Source organism: Spermophilus citellus (assembly GCF_964194105.1).
Source record: "Spermophilus citellus genome assembly, chromosome: 4".
NCBI lineage: Eukaryota > Metazoa > Chordata > Mammalia > Rodentia > Sciuridae > Spermophilus > Spermophilus citellus.
Window position 1 is genome coordinate 186157422 of NC_138185.1, and position 25463 is coordinate 186182884.

At 36.2% G+C, this 25463-nt stretch overlaps 1 protein-coding gene across 8 annotated transcripts in view; it reads left to right on the plus strand.

The window, feature by feature from the left end:
- Positions 1-939: 939 nt before the first annotated feature.
- The window catches only part of PRKD1 (protein kinase D1), a 335410-nt gene continuing 310886 nt past the window's right edge, over positions 940-25463 (plus strand). For 4 of the 8 annotated variants that reach the window (XR_014021650.1, XR_014021651.1, XM_081291749.1 and 1 more), the window contains exon 1: positions 940-1884. Coding sequence is in view for 3 of the 8 variants with exons in the window: in XM_081291749.1 (XP_081147875.1) it covers positions 1621-1884 (264 nt within the window). In the remaining 5 variants the exon portion in view is untranslated. Of the gene's footprint in view, positions 1885-4381; positions 4462-25463 lie in introns of those variants that run through there. The other 4 variants (XM_081291750.1, XM_081291753.1, XM_081291752.1 and 1 more) reach the window with 4 other exon arrangements.

The following is a 25463-nucleotide window of genomic DNA, read 5'->3' on the forward strand; positions in this document are numbered from 1 at the left end:
AAACAAAACAGGCTGGTATTAGAACCAGAGTTCAAGACCAAAAAATAAAGCAGAACAAAATAAAATGTAACCAACTACAAATGACAATACACCCAATAGTTTGCTTAGGTGTTTGTGAGTGCTTGTGTAAGTAAGCAGAAGCACCAGGGAAGTAGCAAAGTAAGAGGCAGGACCTGCAACTTAGTCTGCACAATGAAATATTGAGCTCCTTCTTCAAACTTGTTAAGAATTCCAAAACAGCCACAGCAGACTATACCACAGGACTAAATTAAAGGTGGCCTTTGTGAAATCTGGACCCTGTACACCCATGAAGACTATCCTGATGCCTGGACGGGATTGGAATTCAGCCCCAGGGCCTGGGAAGCACACTTTGCTATGTACCATCAAACAATCACCACCAACACTTTTGAATAATGGCACAACACTTTTGAATAATGCTGGGATGGAGCTGGGAGCACCACTCCATAGCGGACTTTAGACTAGTGAAGGAGAAAAGCAAACGGTTTCCGAGACTCCAAAATAGAAGCTCTGGACCTAAAGAATCAAGTAAAGGGAAAGAGGCCACTACATCCAATCTTTCTCTTGCCAGTCCTTATGGCTTTTCTAAGAGTCCATCTCCTGATTCAGCTACTTATGTGTGCCTTAGGAGTTGGGTGGTGCAAGTGGGGGTTGAGTGTAAGGGTGTGTGTGTGTGGGTGGGGGGATTGTTTAATTGATTGAAATACATTATCATGGACTGGTTTCCTACTCTTACAGAAAAAAAAAAAACTGTAAGTGGGATGTAATTGGGTTCCGGATGACCCGCTCTTTTCATCTTGCCTTTACCCTCTAAAGATAAGGTACTGGAGGGACCACTGGGCTCAGCATTCTTGAGTGCATCAAAAGTCACCTCACTTGTAGAAGTGCGTAGTCCTGGAACACTTAGAAGAAGTGGCGGGGTCTACAAGGATTGGGGAGTTTGCAGCCTCGGGACGGGTCACTGGAGGTGCGCCGGGTCCGCAGACCGGGCAGCGGGGCCCACGGAGATCAGAGGCCCGCGGGAAGCGATCGACAACGCCCGACGCCGAGGCGGCTCTGAGCCCTGCCACTGCGTCCTGCCCGGCACGCAGAGAATCAGGGCCCCGGAACTGCGGGCTGAGGGGGCAGTGGCTCCGCACCCACCCGGTGGCCACTGCGGCCGCCGCGGCTCCTGCGGCTGCGGCGCCTGCCGGGTGGTGGCTCCACAGTGCCCGCCCCCAGAGCCCCTTCTCCGCCCCTCGCGCCCCCTTCCCCGCCCCCGTCCGGCGCCCTGGCCGAGCTGACCCGTCGCCCCGTCTCTCAGAGCGCGCCGCGGCGGCTGCTCCTCGGCGGCGGCGGCGGCGGCGGAGCCTCCCTAGCGCGGCGGCCGCGCTCCCGGAGGCTCAGTCCTCTCGCCTCGGCCATTTTCCCTCTTCTCCCCCCCTTCCCGCGCCTCATCCCCTCGCCCTCCCCCCGCGCGGGGACTTTTCCGGAAAGTTTTTATTTTCCGTCTCGGCTCTCAGAGAAAGAAGCTCCTGGCTCGGCTGCTCCAAAACTTTTCGGCTGCTGCGCCGCCGGCCCCCGCCCTCGGCTGCTCGGCCCTGCGTCCCGCCCCACCAAGCCATGAGCGCCCCTCCGCTGCTGCGGCCGCCCAGCCCGCTATTGCCTGTGGCGGCGGCCGCAGCGGCTGCCGCCGCAGCTCTGGTCCCGGGGTCGGGGCCGGGGCCGGCGCCGTTCCTGACTACTGTATCGGCTTCGGCCGGGGGCATCTCGTTCCATCTGCAGATCGGCCTGAGCCGGGAGCCTGTGCTGTTGCTGCAGGACTCGTCCGGGGACTACAGCCTGGCGCACGTCCGCGAGATGGCTTGCTCCATCGTGGACCAGAAGGTAAGGAGCCCGGCGCCTCCCCGCCGCGCAGGGGGCGCTTCCCTGCTGGCCGTCCCTGGCCGCGCCAACTTTCTGGCTCCGGTGAATCCTGGAGCCATCCTCGCCTGCGCTCCGGAAGAGTCTGGCACCGGCCGGGGTTGGACGCCCTCACCCCGAGGCAGTGTACTCCCTATTGCTCAGTCTTCCCCTAGTTCCATTTTTTTTTTTTTTAAAACAGTCCGATTGCTCTCCCGCCTGCATCCTCTTCACCCATTTCCATCCCTCATGTGGCATTTCCAGGCATCCTGCCCTTTTCTTCTCTTGCCCCTCCTTAAACTCGAGACTTTCCGTCTCTTCTCTCTCTTCCCTCTGGACCCTGGACCAGCGCATTCCTGGCGCCGGAATCCTCTTTCCTGCAACTGAGTTCCCCTGGGACAAACTCAGCAGGATTTCAGCACCACTCCCTTCCACTCCAGACCCCTCTCCCAGCTCAAATTGATGCTGAGGAGTTCCTGGAATGACCCGGAGGCAAGGAATTTCTCACCTGTCAATTCAGCTTTTAAGAAAGGGTGATTGACACGACCAGCTGTGAAAATAACTGACTAGACCACAACACCTAAGTCCTTGTCTTTTACTCCCACTTCTATGTAAGCATGGAAACAAATTTTCCAACAATAAAACCTGAAAGTTACAGCCTTCCTGTTTTTCATTCCCTGGGGCACTGATAGGGATACTGAAGTGGTGGGGGTGATGACCAGGGGAATCCAATGCTGGCTGTGTTCTTAAGTTTGATGTTGTGGGACTCTGGACAGCAGCCACCAAAGGTAGGTTGAAAAGGAGCCATTATCCTTGGCTAGGCCACCCTGGAGGAGACTCAATAAGCCCACCAATGTTTACAGTGCAATTTTAATTTCACGTTATCTCCATAACCATCCAGAGGGATGTAGGTGGTGAGGGAGAGGAGGCCAAGGAGTCAGTCATCTTAACATAAACAGCCAGCGTTTTGAGGATGGAGACAGAAGTCTCTAAAGGTTCTCAACTTAAACCCTGCAGTACTTACCTTTTATTGGTCACTCAAATAATCATGAGTTAGTTTCTTTAAAATCTTTGGAACAGAGTTTGCTAAATCTAAGGGCTGTGGTTTGAGGCATTAAACACAGTGATCTTAGGAAAAAACACCAGGGAAAAATCACCAATCTAGGAAATTGTGAAAGTTCTGGAAACCAGACAATAAATGCCAGGAATTTTTGTTTATTGAAATGAGTGATATTTTATATTACAGGTAACTAAATTATTTGAGACTTCCACGAAAGTGACCAATTTTGTCTAATGCTTGTACAAGTCATATTCTGTTCCTCCTCATCAGTGTTATTGAATGTTTTGGGTAAACAAGATCACTCTCCTAGGCACTTCTTTAAAGGAAATTTCAGCATAAAACAATCTCCATTAGGATACTAACAAGTTAATTAAAAAGCAGTGCTGGGTAAGCATATGCACAATGTGTAATGAATTTTTTCAAAAAGCTAATGGAATTCTATAAATTTTTAATTTATTTGAATTCTAAAGAAAGTGATGCAGTGTCAGAATTTTCAAAGTGGACAGACTTTGTTTTGACTAGCTTTAAAGTGCACACACACTCAAATGGTCTGTCTCTTTCCCCTTGATGGAGTTTAAGATGGGGAGAAACATGCATGGTTCAAGAGGTTTGGGATTGGGGTTTTGGATAGAGAGTGAATTCAGTTGTCTCATTAGCTACTAAGAGGGGTGCTACATGAAGAGAGTGATAGAAGTGCACAAGGAGAGGGGCAGCGAATGACTATGGAATGCAGCAGGCTTGTGGCTAGTGAGGAGGATATGTTGGGAAAGTTGAATTATGAAAATAAAATGAACTCTAATTTCCAGAGAAGTTTCAGTAATCTTCTCATAGAGATATACCAGGGATGTTTGAAAGATGAATTTTCTGTGTGGGGGATGTTTTAGAATGTTAAAAATGTTATGGCACAAAGAAAACTGGAGTCTAGTCATGAGCTAGTTTGAACTTGGGCCAAGACTCTGGGGGAGAGACCCAAAGAAATACTGGAAAGGGGAAATCATCAGCACTGGTGACTGATTTATAAGGGAATTCTTTCCTTTGTATTTTTATTCTAATAGTTCTCTGTCTGCAAAAGTTTGAAAACTTTGCTTTGGATAGCCAGGGTATGGAAGTCACTTTGATATATTTTTTTTTTTTTCAAAGTCATGGCAAAGTTAAGAGTTAGATGTAGAGATGTGAATTTGAGAGTGAATAAATATATACTGGATAGTGGGTCTAGACAGAGGACTTTCTTAATTATCTGTCTATCTTATCATTCATCATCTATTTCTGAATATATTATCCTAGGCAAAAAGAAGATGAAGAGAGTTGAACATTTGTAATAGTTAGCAGGGATCTCTTTGTCACATTAGGAATGGCAGATTGTTAGTGTGGAGTAAAGAAAGTGGGAGGAGGCCCTTTTGTCCTTTGTTTCAGGTTTTCCCGAAGTACCTTTTGAAGACATCAGCAGTGGGGAAGGAAGACAAGAGAGAAAGAAGAAAGGAGAGCAGAGCAAGGTAGAGGAGGTAGGCAGGAGGGAAAGGAGAAGGGGAAGGAGAGATCTGGATGTTCCAGGAGTGAGTTTTAGAGTTTGAAATCATTTACAATTTACTGTGTAGGCTGGAGACATGTGCTTACAATAGAAGATTCACTTGATTTTCTGGGTCCTTCACATTTATTGTTTTAAAATGTGTTAGAGAGTTTTCATCCACTTTGTTTATGAGCTCCCTAAATACTAAAATAAATCACCCTAGCTTAAAACTTTGGAAGTACTAGCTCACTGTTCAGTTGATTTTGTCAACATTCGTGGGACACTTTTGTGGAATGAGTAACTGAGGTGTACAGGGCTGAGTAAGAGAGATGCTGTCCCTGAAAAACACATCTTTTGTTATTGTTATTTAGGATTTATGTTTTTTCTTTATATAATTTTGGAGAGTAACAGACATATGGTTGCACTTGAAAAATTTTGATGGTAATTAAAAAATACTTTTATTTTAAGGTAATGTACCCTAAGTATTAACTGAACTATGAAACTAAAGAATTATTTATCTTTTAATTTAGATGAGCAATCTCTTTTATTTATTGTAACAACATATCTACATATTATAAATTCATTGTTTTGGAAGGTTTGACCCAAGGTTTTATTAATATTATGCTTATTTCTTTACTTCACAACCATGTAACTTTGAGGGCTAGTTGTATATGAGAATAGATATGTATTCTGCTAATTACTGTACATGATAATTTTCTGAAGATTAAAATAACAATAATTGATTTCATTTTGAAATCCTGTTTCTTTATAGTATAAAAGGAACCTTGAATATATAGACTCAGAAGGAATTGTTTTAAAACAAGGAGAAGCAAATGAGCTGCATTCCAAAGGATGAATTCAGTTTCAGAGTATATTATCTACCTATTTAGCCTCAGAGTATATTTATCTACCTATTTAGCCACACACACACACACACACACACACACACACACGCACAAACTGTTTTTAAACAGGCAGTATTAATTTAGGGATGTGTGTTGCAATTTTATGGCTGTCCTTTCCTTTTAGCTTTATCTTATTAGAAAGATAACTAATATTTTCTTCTTGACTTTACTTAAACAGAGTAGTTAACATTTGTGAGACTCCTGGTATATAGTTTCACTTTGGATAGTCATTTTTCTGGCCAAGGAAATTGCAAATGAGATTTTAAGTAAAATATAACTATTAAAAGAATAATAAGGTTAGTGCCTTGCTTTGAGAGTAGCATTACTTTGCTTGTAATTCTTTCATTTTCCTAATTGTACATTGTTTTGTGAACAATTGCAGTTCATTTTAACCCTTATTGTTAATTTTGGCTGCGCTAATTCTACATAGATTAAGAAAGCTGAAAGCAGTTGATTGGTAGACCAACCCAACATCCATGGAACAACAAAATTCTTTTTAATTAATGATGGTCTTTGGGTCTTCGGTCTATGTTTTCATTCTAATTTTATACTTGGCCATATTGTATGTCTATTGACTTTTGATTTAATAATGAAGTATATAGAATTTGTCATTTCATTAAGTGATTCTTAAGTAGTATAATATTCATGTATACTTAAATTTTTTTTCCAATATCATAGTATAATAAGATTATATTTTGGTGTTACATAGCATATACTGTATATATGTGTATTATACAGGTTGATTATCCCCTATTCAAAATGCTTGGGATCTAAGTGTTTTACACTTATATCCTTTTGGAATTTGGAGTATTTATAAGACATAATGAGATATCTTGGGTGTGAGACCCACATCTAAACACAAAAGTCATTTATGGTTCATATACACCTTATATACAGAGCCTAAAATTGATTTTATACATTATTTTTAGTGTGTCTACATTCTGACTGTACCAGGTCACATGATGTCAGTCATGGAATTTTCCACTTATAGTGTCACATTGGTGCTCAAAAGGTTTCATAATTTGGAGCTTTTTGGATTTGATACTCAACCTGTATATTGAATCTATCTGTATTGCTTAAGTGTCTCTTTTTTGAAATATATTTTTAAGAGCTTGATTATCCAAATACTGGAATATTACTTCTTTCTATTTTGTATAAAGTGGGACCTCATTATATATCTCAAAAATCTAAAAGAGAAACATGCAAGCCTTTTCTTACAGGTGTATATACTATGTAATAGTTTCACGAGGAGAAGATCCTTTGAGACTCTGAAGTTAAAAGCATTAAGCCTTACAAAGGTTGAACTGGGAAAAGTTGGACAATTGACTGTGACAAATACATGAATTAATGTAGGCCGTTAGCTTCAGGTTTGAGATAAAGTTGAAAGAATAAAACTACAGTGTGTATGGTGGTGATGGTAGTGATGGAGACTAGAAATTTTTTACTAAAGTTTAAAAATCTGTTTCAAAGACCATTCTTGAATAACTGTGCTGTTTGCTGTTTAGTCTCACAAACTCAAAACTATTAAGGGAAATTTATGACTTTCTTTCACCAGTTATTATTGCTCTTTTTATTTGGTGAGCTGATTGTACATGTCTTCACTAATTTATGCATGAAAGACTTTAAATGACCTTTTTAGACAATGCAGCAAATTTGTAAGTCTATGACTATATGATTGTAAATTATTTTAGATTACTTGGAGGATTAATGATAATAAGTGTAAAGGTTTATACATACTGCCTGGTAAATACGTGGGTAATAAATGGTATTGTTGCCCATCTAAAGCTCCTGTGAAAGACTAGCATATTGGGGGTGGGGTAGTGGTTCAGAAGTAGAGCCCTTGCGTCACATGTATGAGGCACTGGGTTTGATTCTCAGCACTTCAAATAAATAAATTAACAAAATAGATGTCTATCAACTAAAAAAATATTTTTAAAAGACTAGCGTATTATCTTTGATAACAAAAGAAATGTGCATCTATTATGCTATGTTTATCTCCATATATAATTAAAATTGTAATATTAGGCAGCAATAAGGCTATAAGGCCCAAGTGACATTGCCTTTTCTCTGCCTTCCATAACAGGTAAATCTTAGAAGTAGTTGCATTTTGAAACAGCTTCTTGAATCTCAAGCACTCAGAATTCCTTGAGGATTAATCTTATTTTACATTGTATTACCAAGTAAAAAGCACTTTTACTAATAAAAGTAAAGCATATATATTAAGAAATTGGCATAACAATCAAGATAGCAGAACTGGATTTATGCTGGATTTGAAGTAGATAAAATGCAATTCCATTGGAGCTAACAAATCACGAGGTTTCTTTGTTTTGTTTTCCTATTTGTTTGCCTTGTTTTTATGTGTTGGGAATAATTAATCTTTTCTGACTTCTGGCAGTCATGCTGGTTAAGGTGAACGATCTAAGCCCAAATGTGAAAATGAAGTTAAAAATATAGGATTTTAAAAAGATATTACTCACCTTTTAATTTCCTCAGCATTACTTTGGAGAAGTTTTGAAAAAGAGCTTTCAGTTTCTTGAATCTTTCCTTAATGTTGGAGCATGTTGGACCCAAACCAAAGAGAAGAAAAGAGTGCATTATTTTTCTTTTTTCTATTGATAGAATTTAGATACAAAGAAAATGATTATTTTACTCTCATTATTCAAAAATTCTTTTTCCTCCATAAGAATATGTGAAAATTTCTCCAGGAATTCTTATGATATTGTCAATCAAATATTTTTGTACTATTAAAAACCAAAAATTATGGCACCACTTGAAGTTATTTGGCAGCAAAAAACCCCCATATTATGTTATATCTTACTCTTTCTAGTCTCACATAGAAAACAGATAATTAGATATACAAAGTCTTTAATTACATGTTCACCATGGTCATTGTGGAATATCATATAATTTAGAAAGTTAGAAAGGTAAGAATTGATGTAAAAACACCACATCTTCAGAAACAATTATGCCTGTCCAAATTTACAGTTTCCTAAATAGAAGTTTCTTGTAAAGTTGCAAAAGCTTTTATTTGGCTTAAGCCAGAGAGTTGATACAGCAACCTAACAATGTTGGCAAATATGAAGCTTAGATTTTTAAATATGCAATCATGCAGGAATTGTTTAACTTATTTTGGTGAAAAGGAAGAATAAAATTACCCTTCCCTGGTTCATTGGCATGTATTCCGTCTAAAGCACTGATTGATGAGGAACTTGTTGAATTTACTGCTTGTATTTAGGCACAATTTCAAGAATTTCCGAATGCTTCTCTCCTTAATTGTCAGCAGCCACTTTTTTCGCATATATATCATAAAATGATTGAAAAGTATGAATGTGATAATGAAAATATTAGTGAAAAGTATGACTGTGTGTAATAAATTGAATTTTTTATAATCTAAGGCTTGTAGACTAGTGTGTTATCTTGTTAACAAAATATACATATACTTTAGTAGCTGGAATTTTGTCTATTTTGGAAAAAAATTGAAAGTTTTACCCTTCAGTAGTTCAGATGTTTGGAGGGACTGTGACATACATGTGAAATGTTACATCTCGAGACCACTGAAGCTTCCTATTATATGCAAAGTTATCTTAAAGTTTAGTTTGATACTTTCCCTCTTCACTCAATGCCCCTTTATTGCCTCATTTATTACTCATTTGCAGTGATGTAAATACCTACTGTCATCACGGACATTTTATTTTTCAGTTTATTTGTTTTGTTCCATATCAGTTTTGCTTAGGAACTGGCACACTATACAGGTTTTTGAGAAAGTATTGGCATTGTTTCAGGTGATGTCCTTGTGTAATCAGAGACATTGGGGAGGGGAAGAATGGAAAGGGCAGTAAAAAGGTAGAAATAAAGAGTCAAATGGTAAATTGTAAAGGCCAGAAAAATGGAACATTAAAGGATCATCACTTCTTATTTTCAGCCTCTGTGAGCAGGTGAGTGTTGTAACCTAATGGTTAGTGCCATCTGAAAACATTTATTGGCTTTTTAATCAAATTGAACAAATGGTACTTTTGGTTCCATTGGGATCATTTCAAAATAAGTTTTATAAATTAACATTTGATGTTTTTATTGCTCTTATGATTCAAAATACCTTTCCTACATTGAGTTCCCTTTCTAACACTGCCTTAGTAGTGATTCCATGAGAGTCCTCCCTCCTCCAGCTTTATTAAGCTAAATTGACAAATAAAAATTATATATATATATATATATATATATATATATATATATATATATACACACACACACACACACACACACACATATATATATATATATATATATTATGGTGCATAGTGTGAAATTTTGTTATATGCATACATTTGTTAAATGATTTAATTAAGCTCATTAACATATTCATCATCTGACATAGTTACATTTTTTTATGGTAAGAGCATTTAAGAGATACTATCTTAGTAATTTTCAGGTATATAGTCCTTATAATTATTAACTATAATCGCCATGCAGTACAATAAATCTTCAGAACTTATGTATTCTGTCTAATGGAAACTTTATTCCCTTTAATCAACCTCAACCCATACTCACCTTCTCATCTGTACTTCTAGTCCTTTTAACCATTATTATTTTACTCTTTGCCTCCATGAATTCTGGTTTTTTAGATTTCACAAATAAGTGAGATCATATGTAATTTTCTTTCTGTGCCTGGCTTATGTCACTTAGCATAATGACCTCTAGGTTCCTTGGTATTGTTGCAGATGATAGGATTTCCTTCTTCTTTTAAGGCTGAATAGTATTTCTGTGTGTGTGTGTGTGTGTGTGTGTGTGTGTGTGTGTGTGCGCTCTCGTGCTAGTTTCTTTATCTGGTTGTTTGTTATGGATGCTTAGGTTGATTTCATATCTTGGTAATTATGAGTAAGGCTATAGTAAACACAGGAGTTTAGATATTTCTTGTACACACTGATTTAATTTCCTTTGAACATATACCCTAGAAGTGGGATTGCTGGATCATATGGTAGTTCTATTTTTAATTTCTTTAGGAACCTGTATACCATTTTCCATAATAGCTGTACTAATTTACATTTCCACAAATATTGCATAGAGGTTCTCTTTTCTCCAAATTCTCCCAATGCTTGTTATCCTTGTTTTTTTTGATAATACTATTTTAATAAGAATGAGGTGGCATCTTGTGTGGTTTTAATTTTCATTTCCCTAATGATTAGTGATGTTCAGCATTTTTACATACATCAGTTTGTCTTCTTTTGAGAAATGTCTGTTCAGGTCCTTTGCTTGTTTTTTTAAAAGTTTTAAAGTTGTTTTCTTGCTATTGAGTTGTGTGAGTTCCTTATATGTTTTGGATATTAACCTCTCATTAGGTTTTAATCCTTCATTGCTATACCTCAATAGGTATTTGACTTCTTTTTTGTAGCCATGTGACCTGGTTCAATTTTTCATTATCCTCTGACTCCATTTTTCGGTGTCACTCTTAAAATACAGGAAAGAGGTGCTGGGGTTGTAGCTCAGTGGTGGAGTGCTTGAGGCACTGGGTTTGATCCTCAGCACCACATAAAAATAAAATAAAGATATTGTGTTCACCTAAAACTAAAAAATACATATAAAAAAATGCAGGGAAGAACTAATTGCTGTTCCAGTTGTACAATAGGACTAGTCCTTGGAAAGGATAGAAGGCTGGGTTTTAGAAGAGGAACCCTAGCTTTCATTCTTGACCTGACTCTTTCTAGGTGTTACTTAACTCTGCATCCAAGCTTCAGGCTCCCCTCTAAACAATGGGGACAGAATTTGTCTCAAAAAACTATTAGCACTAAACTCAAAAGTGATGAAATAAGATGTGTATGAAAAGCCCTTAATGTTTTTGAGATCTTAGTCAACCAATATATTATTCCTTAACCAACCATTTTTTTAACTTTAAAAAATAACTACAGATATGTGGATTTGCTATAATAATCCTCTTCAGTTTATGACACGCTTTTTTTTTTGGTATGTATGTAAAACTCCTGTGGTGTTTTGGTTTATTATTTCTTTTTACTTCGGTATTAGAGGGATTTGGCGGTGTGTGAGGTGTTATACCTTCAGAATTAAAGTTTGCTTTAGTCAACAAAATGTAAGCCTGGAAATGATACATGATTGGACCCAATTAAGGAGCAGCATTTTAAATAACAATCTGAGTCTGTTTCCTTTTTCATAAACAATGGAATAAAATAATATGAATATAATCAAAGCCTGATTTGATAAGACATGTCACAAACGAAGCATATTTTTACACCAAATATAAAAACAATTTGTTCAAATGTGAAATCCACGCACCACTAAATGAGATTTTTTAAAAAAAATTTTTTTTAATTTTTTTTATGTGTTGCTTAGGATTGAACCTAGTGCCTCACACTTGCAAATGTGGGAGGCAAGTGCTCTACCACTGAGCCTTAACCCCAGCCCAAATGATTGTTTTTTATGTTTTATTATTTTTTTCCTACTTCTGTAAGTGGTTTGATTTTAGGGATTTTTTTTTCCTTCAGAATTTATTCACCTACATTTGTGTTGGTATAGATTTCAGATTTTCTTAACAATGAAAATATTTTTCCATTAATCATTAGTCGAGATTAATCCTCTAGGCTAAAGTGTTAGTAAGGATTTTCCAACTGTCAAGTGTTTGACAAAGCATAAAGTTAAAACCTTTTCCTAGGTATCTAAATCAGCCATATTAACAATATAATAACTACTAGGTGGTTATGTGACTCTCTCTTTGTTTTGAATGGATGACTACAGCCAGAGAGAAATCAGTTCTAATTTAGGTGATTTGAATTCACTCCCAGAGAAATTAATTGATTAAATTAGGCTATCTATCAGTTGTCAAATATTTATTCAAGGCACTGTTTCTCAATCATTTTTTTAATCAATTAAATGTGAGCATTTCCTCCCTTGAGCTCCTTAAAATGTTGAGCAATGGCTGTAGGCTCTGGTCTGGTAGGGTGATTGTATGGCCCCACAGATTTCTTACAATAGGTAAAAGTGTCTGTGTCCTCTGCAGGGCTCTAGGTTATCACTGCCAGACTTCAGGGAGGGACTCCCTAATCAAACAGAGTAGGAGGAATTTGGATAGGCCAAAGAATGATTTCTTTGGCACAAAAAGGAGATTGTTGGGCCGGACCAAGGGTATCACTGGGTTTACAGAAAGTGAGGTGGTGTTTTTGCTCTGAGCTATCTGTGTATTCGCTCTGAGCTATCTGTGCGTTCGCTCTGAGCTATCTGTGCAGTTCTTATGATGAAGCTGGTAATTGTGGCACTCAGCATCCTTTAAAGGTTGTCTGTAGCCCACCATGGAAAGCCACACCTAAGAACTTGTGTGAATCAAGGAGGTGTAATTATGTAGAGGTTGTTTACTCCACTTAGCTGCTCAGAGCAGTAACGGGAAAGGTCAAGACCACTTGGGCCTGAGCAGTGGCCTGAGGCAAACAGCTGCAGCTTTTCCAGCATTGTCTAAAGTAGAAAAGAGCCTGTGAATGATCTTAGTGAAGCTTTGGCTGACTTGAATCGGTGGTGGTAAATAAACCTGAGCAGGCTAAAGTAGGCAAAGCTCATGGGACTTGAAAAGTGGCACCAGAGGTCAGGAAAAGATGGTGACAATAAAGCTCTGTCTTTCTTTGAATTGAGTCAGAAGAAATGGCTCCTAACTCATGAATAGCAGTGGGAGAGACCTAGGAGTGGCTTTTAACAAGCAGAGAAGTTCCTTTTGGAAGTTTTATGAGTGTCACAGGGGAGACCTCTAAGGAGCATTTCCATGATGACCTTGTAAGAGTTTTAGGAAGGGCTAGTCCCAGAAGCATTGGGTCATGAACAACAAAGTTCCAGGGCCTCCTTTGGAAAATTCCATGAGTGGTAGAGGACCTTGAGCTGGCAGTTTCTCTCATGGTGGAGTGGCCAGCAGAGGGGAGGTTCCAGGAACAAAAACTACCTAGCATTTACTCTGTGTGCTCCACTATAGTTCAGCTTCTTTTCTTTTGTCACTTCTGAGTCTCATAGCAGCCCTTTGCTATAGTCGTCTTACCTCTATTTTAAGGATGAGGAAACTAAAGTCAGAGAGGTTAAATCATTTATTCCACATCACATAGATTTTAAGTAAAAAGCAACTCCTTTCAATACTTTATTTGTTTGCCTGAATGACCATAGATTTGTGCAGAGTGTTTGGAATTATCAGCTTATTGGGGGTGAAATACTGAATTTTCTAATTGTATTGGCCAAAATTTACTTAACCTTTCAGCTTTGACAGTGTGGTTTTATTTACATGTTAAGCTATTCCTTCATCCAGAAGGCTTCCCTCATTTGGAATTCTCATCCTAGTTAGTGGTCACCTTAACCCTCACTAAATTGCTGAGACTGGCTTTGAATTTGGAGTCCTCTTGCCTAGCCTCCTAAACTTGTGGGATTACAGGCATGTACCACTGTGCCTGGCAACTTTTACATATTATTTTTTTTAATTTTTTTTTAGTTGTAGATGGACACAATATCTTTATTTTATTTTATTTATTTTTATGTGGTGCTGCGGATTGAAGCCAGTGCCTCACACATCCGAGGCAAGCGCTCTATCACTGACCTACAACCCCAGCCTGACTTTTACATATTCTTAAGTAACCATTATACACCTAATAAATTAAACTTATAAATATGGTGAAATTTAAATTCTTCAATATTTTAATACCATATATATAAGACAAAAGTAATTATTTTGTTATATGTAAATAATATGCAGAAAAATATTTATATTAGGATATGATTTGCTTAAACTTTTCTACCTTCAATTTCAACTCTTTATGTTTGAAATGTTTTTTCACTGATGAAATTATTATGTAGTACCATACAATTGTGTAGTTCCCCTTCCATATAAATGGTGCAATTGTCTTCTTGGCTGGCTTGGTTAAGGTTGTATAAATACCAATACTTTTAGTTGGGATGAAGGTTGTATTCTTGTCAGAAGAAGTGTAGATCAATTCCATGCAACCCCATTTCTGTCAGTGATTCGATTGCTTTAAGTAATGAGCTCTGTATCCCTAGATTCATTTTATGTATGACATTTTATGTATTTGTGTTGACTAGTTTCGGATTCCTACCTCAATTGATCATTTGATTGGATTTGGAATTCCTTCTTTTTTAAATATTGTTTTAGTTGTAGATGAACACAAATATCTTTATTTATTTATTTATTTGTATGTGGTGCTGGTCCTGTGAGGCCAGTGTTCTACCATTGAGCTACAGCCCCAGCCCCAGTTTTGAATTTCTTTAGCTCTTAAGATGGTAAATCTATTTCCTGCATGTTAAAGGCCATTGAACCTAATGGAATACTGCAGTTTCATTTTCTTTCCCCTTGGGGTGACATAATTTTTAGAGATATGTGGATGAATGTTAGTATTTTCCTGAGGCTTATCTAACCAGTTAGTTACAACTTACAGAATGATTCTTCTGACTCAATATTTTCCTCTGAAAATGAAAGAACATCCATGGTACCTCTTTCTGATGTCTTAATAGAATTGATACATGGATTTATGATGATAATTTTAAATTGTTCCCTTACTTTTGGAAATTTAAGATTCTTCCTATTTTTGTTTATATTTTCTTTAAAATTTGCTTACATTATATGTTATGTGTTTACGTTGCCACATTTTATATATATATATATATATATATATATATATATATATATATAGAGAGAGAGAGAGAGAGAGAGAGAGAGAGAGAGAGGGAGAGAGATGATAGCTATATTTTGAATTTCTTTTGCTATTGTCTCTTAATATTCCCCAAATTAATTTCTAAGATTAAGTTATATTGTAGATTTTATTTTGGAATAACGTTGATTCTTTGCTCTCTTCAGTTGAAAAGTGCAATTGCATAGGGTTTTTGTTTTTGTTTTTTGTCTTTACACAGAAAAATGAAGTGATGTAAATAGCAAGATGTAGAATAAACTGCTATATATCATAGTCAACTTTAGGAAATTCACATGTTTCACAGTGAACATATTTAAAAACATTGTCACACACATTCAATTTTCTTTCATAAGAACAGGCCTGATTCTCTATCATATTTCACTTTGATCTTAAAAAACAGCTTATAAAACACACATTCCTATACGTGTTTATGAAAATTCCATAAAATAATTTCTTAAAATTGCACTGTATTTTACTCTTATTCAGTTTGTTTTGCTCTGTAATATCCTTTAGGAACCTGAAGTGCAAAAACAATTGAGGTTTTTAGAGGAATATATGAATGTCACCTTTGGCATGTCCATCTTCCCCCAGAATTCCTTTCTTTTGTAAAAGAAACAGTTGCCTCACTTATCAACTATTGTAGTGCTGTCTTTGGAAATTTGAAATACCTTTTGATTGAGAAAACTGGTCTATCCTCAAGGATTAAATGTAATCTTTATTGGGTAAATTAAATAAGATGGGGTAAAACATGTGATTGTATAATACCATCTGAGCAGGGATCTTGCCTATGTTTTCTCTGTTACATGCTATATACCTAGAATAGTGCCTGGAACTGAAGAGCCATCAAATGTTTTGTCTCATTTTCTAGTTATTTTTCTAGAAATAGTTGTGCTGTCAATATGTATGCACATTATGTCTTTTGTTATATTTGGGCTATTAGCTTTCTAAGAAGTTCCCATTTCCACATTTGATCCATAATCATTATTCAAATAACCGTTTTTGTAAAGTGAATTGGAAGTGTTTGGGGGAGATAAATGCTTGGAGAGAATGCTGAACTGTTATTTCAAGAAATAAACAACAAACCAAGACCCTGGGATATGAGCCTTCTGAGGAATTGGTGTTCCTCTCATCTGACTGGACAAGGATTTAAAGCCAGAGTAAGCTTTCCTTCCTGAGCACATTTTATGGTATGGCCTGAATAAATATTTGTTGAATTGAATTGAGTCCTTGGAAGAGAAGTCTTTGTGGTTGTCAGAGGATACCTAGTTGAAATATTATGAAAAACACTTCAGTCTTTTTTTTTTTTACTTGTCAAATCTCAGGCTGATTTGCCTGCAGATTTTAAGAACACAATTATGCAAATAATAAAAAAACCCTGACATATAAAATATAGTGGTAGGAGAGATGATGATGCAGAGGAAAGAAGAATGACTTTGGAGAAGAAAACAGAAAGTAACACAAACTTTCCAAAGTTAAGTAGAAGTGCCTTTGCCTGTTTTTGCTTCCTACCCCACTGTGAAGTGAATCTAGCTTAGGAGCACTCACATGGGCTGTCAGGAAGCATTCTGGAGTGGCCTCCAGTGAGAACGGTCTTAATAGTTAAGAGCTAATAGTTTTACCATTTGATGTGAATTATAGTCTAAAAACATTTAACTTTGTTTTCCACCACTTCTTCACCTTAATTAATTAATTAATTCACTTTTTATATTTTAATTACTGTTTTCTATTTCTTAGATATCAGTCTTTTAGGTGGGGAATTTTTATGCTTATTTATATAGTTTTTATGTATACTTTCAATATTTACTGCACAATAACTGGCAGGTGTTAAATTGTCTATGTAAATATATATCCATCCCCCTTTCTCTTTACTGGGATTTTTTTTTCTTTTAGTCTTTCTCTTATTCTTTTTGTTTTCCCTTCATTAATTTTAACTTTTGACAACTCAGATTTACATCTCATTTGTTTTAAGTTTTCTGCCCCTGCTGTTTTTATCTTTTTTTTTCCTTCATAAGTTACTTTCTCTTGTAGTTTTAAGCTTTTCAGACATTCTTAAGTATCTCCAGGATGCTCACGAGTTGACCTTCTCCAGAGCCATAAACTCTGCTGGGTGGATATTATATTTGGTTTTCTGGAACCTGTTGCTGGTTAACATAACATTCAGTTCTTGGATGAGGACTCTGTGGTCTCCTAAATACATAACCACTGTATTTTGGGCAAACATTTGGATGCTGTAAGCCTGAAGTGCGGGTAACCTCTACAGTTTTTCCTAAGGAGGGCTTCTCCCAGCTCTTGGTGCTAAGTCAGCGGGGGTTCATACCCTATGTCACTAATTTGTGGGAGTGAAACAGTACTGATTTTATAGCCACATTTTGAGTACTGCTTTTAAGCCACTTGGTACACAGATGTTCACTTTCTTTCTCTGGCAAGATTTTATGAAGAACTAAAAAGGTGTTCAGAACAAGGCTTATCCCAGTTTGAATTTTCAGAAAGAATCTGTTTTCCCACTGGTAAATGATTACCGAGTTTATCTTTTATCTAGACATTTTAAGAGTAGGACTCATTTTTGGATTTTTTTTTTTTTTTACCATAACCCACTGCCCCCCCCCCCTCCCCAACAAATTCCTTAGGGTACAGGGACAAGGAAGACTGGAGTTCCTGGGGAGAAACTTGGTCAAATTTCAGAAATTAGGCTGTTACGAGACACTTGATGATGTGGTGCAAACTTTTACGTTACTCTTTCAAGAGTTTTGTCTGTCACTTGCTTGAGAGTATGTTCTTTTATCTTGGTAGGTGCGTGTGTCCATCTTACCACCTAGTAAACACTGGTGTGCACCAGAAAATCAGCTTGGGAAGTGCCCTCACTCATCTGGTATATCCATAGTCCAGTTATAGTGTTTTCAGGAAAAGTCACTATGTGTCCCCAGAAATTATTGGTTATTGGCTTTTTGTCCAAGATGATTTCCTGCTATAATCTAAGTCTGGGCATTTTAGGCCAATGATTTTGCAGTAGAAATTTGGATACCATTCTCCCATTATTTTAGCCTTAAATAATAGTAGATTGCTTTCAGGTTTTATTAATTTCCCATTAGCTTTTAAATCCATGGGTAAGAATTGCTTGTGAACTGTGCCATTTGAGTCTAGCATTTAGCCCTCCCTGCTTTCATTGGAAAGCACTGGTATTTGAATAATGTGGGATTTATTTATTTACTAAACATTTTGTAATGAATCTTTATTGCCTGAGGCACACATAGACCTGATGGTATAAAATGAGGAAAAAAATGGCATAAACATGGAATCAACTTCTGATAGGTCAGTCAACATAATAATAAATGATCAATAATATTAGTTATTGTCAATTACATTTATAAGTAATGCTATTATTAGCATCCTTAGTATAACTAACATGTATCCATTGTTACTATACCAGAAATTCTTTTAAGGATCCTACCTAAATATTTAACATGTTTAATTTGCAAAATAATCTAAAAGATAGATATGCATTTTTATCCTCATTTTAATAAGTGAGTACGTTGGTTATGGTGAAAGTTACCTAGGGTTACATAATGGTGTCAGAGATTTAGGCATGTGGGTCAGAAGCTCATGGGCTTTAATACCTGAAGATGTGTATAGAACTTTTTAAACATTTCTAGGTGGATTAATAAATGTGGAAAAACAATGGTTCCTCTTCCCTTTAAGTAGAAAATAAATCTGTATTATCATGAATGAATTAATTTAATTGGCTCATGATGAAATATTTCAACTTTATTTACAAATGTATCTGCATTTGGTGTCATTAAAAAAGTATATTTGTTTGATGTAAGCTGTATTCTATTGATGTGTACTTATATTGATTCCTAGTAATTTGTGAATTGAACTTAAAATAGCAAATGCTAACTTGACATAAATATTTTCATATTTGCATCATAAATATGGAATTTGCACTTTGAACATTTCATGAATATTAATCAATTAAACTTCAGAACACTCCAGTGATCAAGATATTGTGACTTAACCTTCTGGATGAGTATTAACATATGCCAGCCCACTGACTTTAAAATAGCATCTAGATAGAAGTCTTTAATATTGTTATTTAAAAAAATTTATCTCAGTTTCTTTTTACTTATAAGGAAATATTTAAAAATATCTGTACTAAATAGCAAAAGAAGGCTCAGTCAGTTTGTATCTGTGGGTACAACTGATGTAATCATTTGGATGGGATTGGAGCCAATTTTGTCAAATTCTCAGCCAGCTCAATTAAAAACAAAACCAACATGAGCAGCAATAACAGTGGCTTCTATTTTGGTCAGAATTAGTAATTTAGTTGTGTTGGAAGACATGATGATAAAGATGAACTGATGATTTATTTTGTCTTAAGCTGAGAAGTCTAATAGCCACATGAAGTGACAAAATGTGATAGATGTCACATTTCATTCGAAAGCACTGGTATTTGAATAATGTGGGACTTATTTATTTACTAAACATTTTGTAATGAATCTTTATTGCCTGAGGCACACATAGACCTGTTGGTATAAAATGAGGAAAAATAGATCATGCCCCTCTCTGAGAAGCTCATAGACCACCTTACTGACTACATCATTCTTTGTCTTTCAAGAAAAGTAGACTGTAACCTCTTTTGCTAACTCAAGCTTTATTATTTATTTATTTATTATATTTAATTACTATTACAAACATCATACAAGTTTTTTTCTTAATGTGCACAATACACATAAATGTAAAATCTTAAAACTCAGAATTAAAAAGCTGTAGATATCACTGACTTCAGAAACAAAGGATAATAAAAAGTTCTGTTTTAAAATTTGTGAAAATAAGGAACAATTTGTAGTTTTAGGATACATAGATTTTTATTTTTAACTTGCTTTATGTTTAAAGAGTTAACATAGGTATGTTATATATTTTTCCTTGTATTTTAAGAGACATAAATATCTGTATTTTAGTATAATTTATTTTTGAGAAAAGCACCACAGTATGTAAGAAAACACTAATATTTCTTGGACATTAATTTTCTAAATTTATCCTTTTCTAAAAAGTTTTGAGTACCATTGAAGAATTTACCAAATGGTTAAAAATGCTTACATCTCCCCTCAGCTTTTAAAGTATGGTTTGTAGTCTTCAATGATGCAACACATATTACCTGTATGTGATCCATTACTTTAACATGTAAATTCATTTACTCCAGAAGAGAAAGAATTATTAGTGTTCTATTTTTTGCATGGAATGCCCTCCAAATCCAACTTCATTATGGGTAATATGTTAGTATTACAAAATCCTTTGTTTTCCCTTGAGAATTTTACATCCCAGACTTTTCAGTGATAACCCAACTTTTTCTGGATGCTTTAGTAGATGTGGTTAGGTCCTGTTTTGCTTGATTGCTTACTATAGCTATTGGGTACTGAACAGTTAGTTAAATTTTCAAAATTTTGTGTCATCATATGGAAGCAGGCAGTTTCTACCAAGTAAGTCTTTCAAAAATGAAATTCTAACTCCTAAACATATTTTAAGGAGAAAAAAATGGAATAACTAGGCACTTACTGAGTACCTACTCAGTATTTCTTTTTTTTTTTTTACAATCTTTATAAACATTCTATAATATTGGAATTGTTCTCATTTTACAGATTAGCAAACTGTTTGTTATTGTTTGGATGTGAGGTGTCCCCCAAAAGCTCATGGGTGAGACAGTGCAAAGAAGGTTTGGAGGAGAAATGATTGGGTTATATTCTTAACCTAATCAGTGAAATAATCCCTGTTGGGATTAACTGGTAACTGGAGGTGGGCGGGGTGTGGCTGGAGGAGGTGGGTCATTGGAGGCATGGCTTTGGGGTATATATTTTGTATCTGGACAGTAGAGTCTCTCTCTTTCTGCTTTCTGAGCATCATATGAACTGCTTCCCTCTGCCACACTCTCTCCCATGATGTTCAGCTCAACTTGAGCCCTGAGGAATGGAGCCTGTTGTCCCTGCACGGAGACCTCTGAAACCCTGAGACCCCAAATAAACTTTTCCTCCTTTACAGTTGTTCTGATTGGGTCCTTTAGTTGCAGCAGTTAAAAAGCTGACTAAAACACTCTTACACTCAGAATTTAACAGGGATGCATAGTAAGTGAATGACAAAGATACATTTGCTTCAAAACATTTGCTTTTCCACTGGATCATGGTTCCATACCAGAAATCATTTTTTTTTTTTTTTTTTGCACTGCAATGCACAGGATTTTCTAAGTGTGGCATTTGTCATCCCCTTGGAGAACACTCCCCTTTTCAAAATGAAGCACTGTATGTGGGTTTCTGTCAGCATACAGAATAGATGCTTTGGACCATTCTTTCCTTTCCAAGATACATGCCCTCTGTTTCCTCTTTCAGGGTGTTTCTTTTTAATTCCTTTATAAAGATGTCACTTTGAAACATTAAATGTTATATAATGCTTCCCTACATTGTGAGTTTAAATCCAAGGTTAATTGTGAGTTGCCTGAGTCATGTAGTTGGAGACTGAATGTTCTCCAACTTAAGATGCACAATTGTTAACATTTTAAGATTTCTGAGAGTGGAGTACTAATTCTCTCTTCTCTGTGGTGTTGTGAAGAGATTTATTTCTATTGTTAGTTATGTGGTCTTGGGAAAGTTATTCTAAGACTTTTTCCTTTTCAAGTTTCTGAAAATATCCCTTGATTCTGCTCACTGTAGATCAGATCTATTGAAATAGACATTGAGATAGTATAAGCCAAAACTTGTCAGTTGTTCTGTACTATAAACATTTAGTATATGGGCTGGCTATTCTCAGATGTGTGTGTTCATGAGAATCACCTTTGGAGTGTTAAAATGCAGATTCCTTACACTATCAGTCATTTTTAACTCCATGGATATGGGGTACAGAAACAGGCCATTCTTTGAAACAGTAATGCCAATGATCTCATTAAAATTTTTAATAAAAAGGTACAGAAAACATCTTTGAATGACGACTTTTTAATTTTTAAATTAACCATCAGATTAGCAAAGATGAAAACAGTAATAATGGTGTGGGGAAATGACTGTTCTTGTATGACATTGATGTGAGTATAAAATTGAATAACTTTTTTGAGGATAGTCTTAATCTAGGAATATATATTAAAGTATGTGCTTTTGATCTAGAAATTCTGTTTCTTGAATTTTTAATTTAATGGAAAGCCCACATGTAAAAATTATATGTGCAGGAATATTCACTGCATGATTATTTATTAAAGGAAACAAATTGCAAACAACTCATATCTCAGAGTGAGGGAGAGGTAAACATGTCCATGTAATTAAGAATATGCAGGACTGGGGTTATGGCTTAGTGATACAGTGCCTGCCTGGCATGCGCGAGGCACTGGTTTTGATCCTTAGCACCACAAATAAATAAATAAATATAAAGATATTGTGTCCATCTACAACTACAAAAAAAGAAAGAAAGAAAAAGAAGAATATGCAGACATTAAAATGTTGATGTAGAAATATATTTACATTTAAATAAAAAATGTTTGTGATATGTGAGAAAGGGTTATAGAACATATATAAAATGAGCCATTAAAAATTTGTATGTATATATCAAAAGGTAACTCTGATTATCTGAAACTGTAAGTGATTTTATGTGGTGAATAGGCTTATGTAGGTATTTACCCTTTTGTTTTGTATCCATTTTTATAAAATGTAAAAAATTTTTATAATTGGAGAAATACAAGAAAGCATTTTTAACGAAATTTTAAAAGAAAAAAATATTTAGAGAAACTTTATTTACATTGCTGATTAATATTATTGCCATTATTTTCTACCATACTTCTTGTTCATATCCCTTCCACCCCATCTCCATTCTTCTGTTAAACATAACATTTTATTTTGTTTGTTTTCCAAGACTCTTACAAGAAGATTCATTTGTATGCCAGTTGTGGTGACAGAAGGCGGACGATTTCCTGTGCCTTTCCTGATTTTTGTCTGTTTAATTCTCAAGATAAAGTGAAATGTCTTGAAGCTCAGCCTTTAAAAACCATTTGTGTAGCTGAATTCTGGGTACCATGATGTAATGTACTTTTACTTGATTGCCACCCATGCTGTTTGTTTTGATTTTTGTTTGCCCAGCTTTACAACCATATCTGAGGTTTTTTGCTGATGGATGTATAAATCAGTCTTCTCTGTTTTCCTGATGGCTTCCTGATTATCAGGGAGAGAAAAACCACTGAAGTTTACTTCCTCTTCTGCCACCTAAGCAAATATGGCTGATATTTGTCCTACAGGTCCTATAAGTAGATAAGCTTTGTGGGCTGTTGTAGGACTAGCTTTCCCTTTAGTGAAAGGAAGAGAGATGGGACCTAACTTAAGTTTGTAAAGGATCACTCTTGTCTGCTGTGTAGAGACCAGATTTTGTGTGTGTGTGTGTGTGTGTGTGTGTGTGTGTGTGTGTGTGTATGGTGGGGGCTGGGGCAGTGAGAACTAGGGGTTTTTACAGGAATTCAAGTGAGAGATGATGGTTGCTTGAATGAAAGTAGTTAGGGTGGTGAAAGAGATCCATGAAGCACAGCTTAAATGAAGGTGTGTTTATTCTTACAAATAAACACACCCTTTGTGACTGGTATGGCTTTGAACTAGAGGGTATTTTTTGGGGGACTTAGAATTTAAATATCTGATTATTTGAAGATAAAACATTTTAACATTACATGTCTATATAATAATGCGGGCATCTTAATTTTAGATTACTTTTATAAGAGCCCTTATAAAGAAACCAAGGTTCAAGTTTGGTAAAGATTGCTTTTATGCTTCCTCGGACATTACATACAGTATATGATCTGGGATATTTAGTATTGCCCTTGTTTATTTCAGAAATCAAGAAGTCATTCATTGCCCTCTTCCTGGCCTTTCTCCACCATATAATCATCAGGTCTTGTGTACTGTGTTTGCAAATTGCATCTGAAACCTCTTTATGTCTGTCCATCTGTGCTGTAAACCTATACATCATCAATTTCATTCATATTGCAAGTATCTGTATTCATTCTTAACAGAGTTTTGTACAAATGCAGGTCTTATCAAATCATATCCCTCCATCAACCCTTCACCAATGTCCTCTGCAGAATATTCTGCACAGGCCGCCATCCATTCTTTGCCTCTCTCTGTCCTATTCTGTACCTCAGGAGGCTATAATCTATGTTCTTAGAACTCTCTTTGATTTCTAGCTCCCCACTGAGGATGGTATATTTCCTTTCACACCTAGGATGAAGTTCAGAATCCATGGCATAGGACATAATCTGCAAAGAAGTCTTTGCTTTATTTAGTTGATGTTCTAAGGAGACTGGTCTCACCTTCTTCCCCATTCCTGGCTCTGACAATTGCTTTTCAGAACTTTACATTCCCAGAGGACCTCTTAGCTCTTTGGCTTTGAACTTTCACACTTTCCCTAGTGGGTCACTTTCCCTCTACCTCTCTTCTCCTTCACTTATCTCATCCGTGCTTATCCTGAATGACTCAACTTCTACTTCCTCTGAAAAACCTTCTCTGGTTATATAGTCCTAAAATTCTCACTGAAGTTCTCCTTTGTAGCAGGTGGTATGACTCTATGTAAATTCATATCATTATTTGCACAGTGTTTTTCTTGAATGCTATATTCCAGATTCCATGAGGTCACAGATATAAACCTTTTTGTTTTTCTTTTAAATCTCTGCCCTCAGAAGAAAGGGGTTTTTGTAGGCAGAGCATTCACTAGCTGCCCAGTGAATGTATTCAGAAGGTGAGAGTAGTTTCATAGGTAGTTCCAGTAATTACCAAGAACGTTTTAACGTGTTAAGAGTCATATGTAGGAGCAGAGCTAGAACTCAAGTTAGAACCACAGTTAGAATCCACATGTGTGTATGTTTTGGTCCTGGGTAGAAACATAATTATGGACACAGAAGTACTGTACATAATTCTAGGAACTTCATGCTACAGAAAATAATGTCAACAGGCTGTTTCTTGTCTTTAATTTTTGAAGTTGAAAGTGTTTGTGTGATTTTTATTTATTAAATATTTATTATAACTTTCATGACTGGTATTATTGACATCTATTTTTTTTAACTTTAAGAAGAAAGTTATTTTTCACAGATGAAAAAAGGAAGGGTGAATACAAAAAAATGACATTAAGATATTTAAAAATGACAACAAACTATAGCTATATTTTAAGTCTAGTTATTCTAGAAATAGACTATTTCAATGATTTTAGAAAGAATAACTTTGATTATTAATGCCTACATTTAAGTCTGACTTTCAAATAAGAAAAATTTGATTTTGCCAGCCATAAAGCAGTTACAAGCATTAAATATTTTGAAATCTTATCTTTAAAATTTTTCATCACAAAATATTATCTACAGTTTCCAATAGAAAATTGAAGTTTATTAATCTCTCAAAATGTTGTAGCTCAGTTTTGTTTTAGTG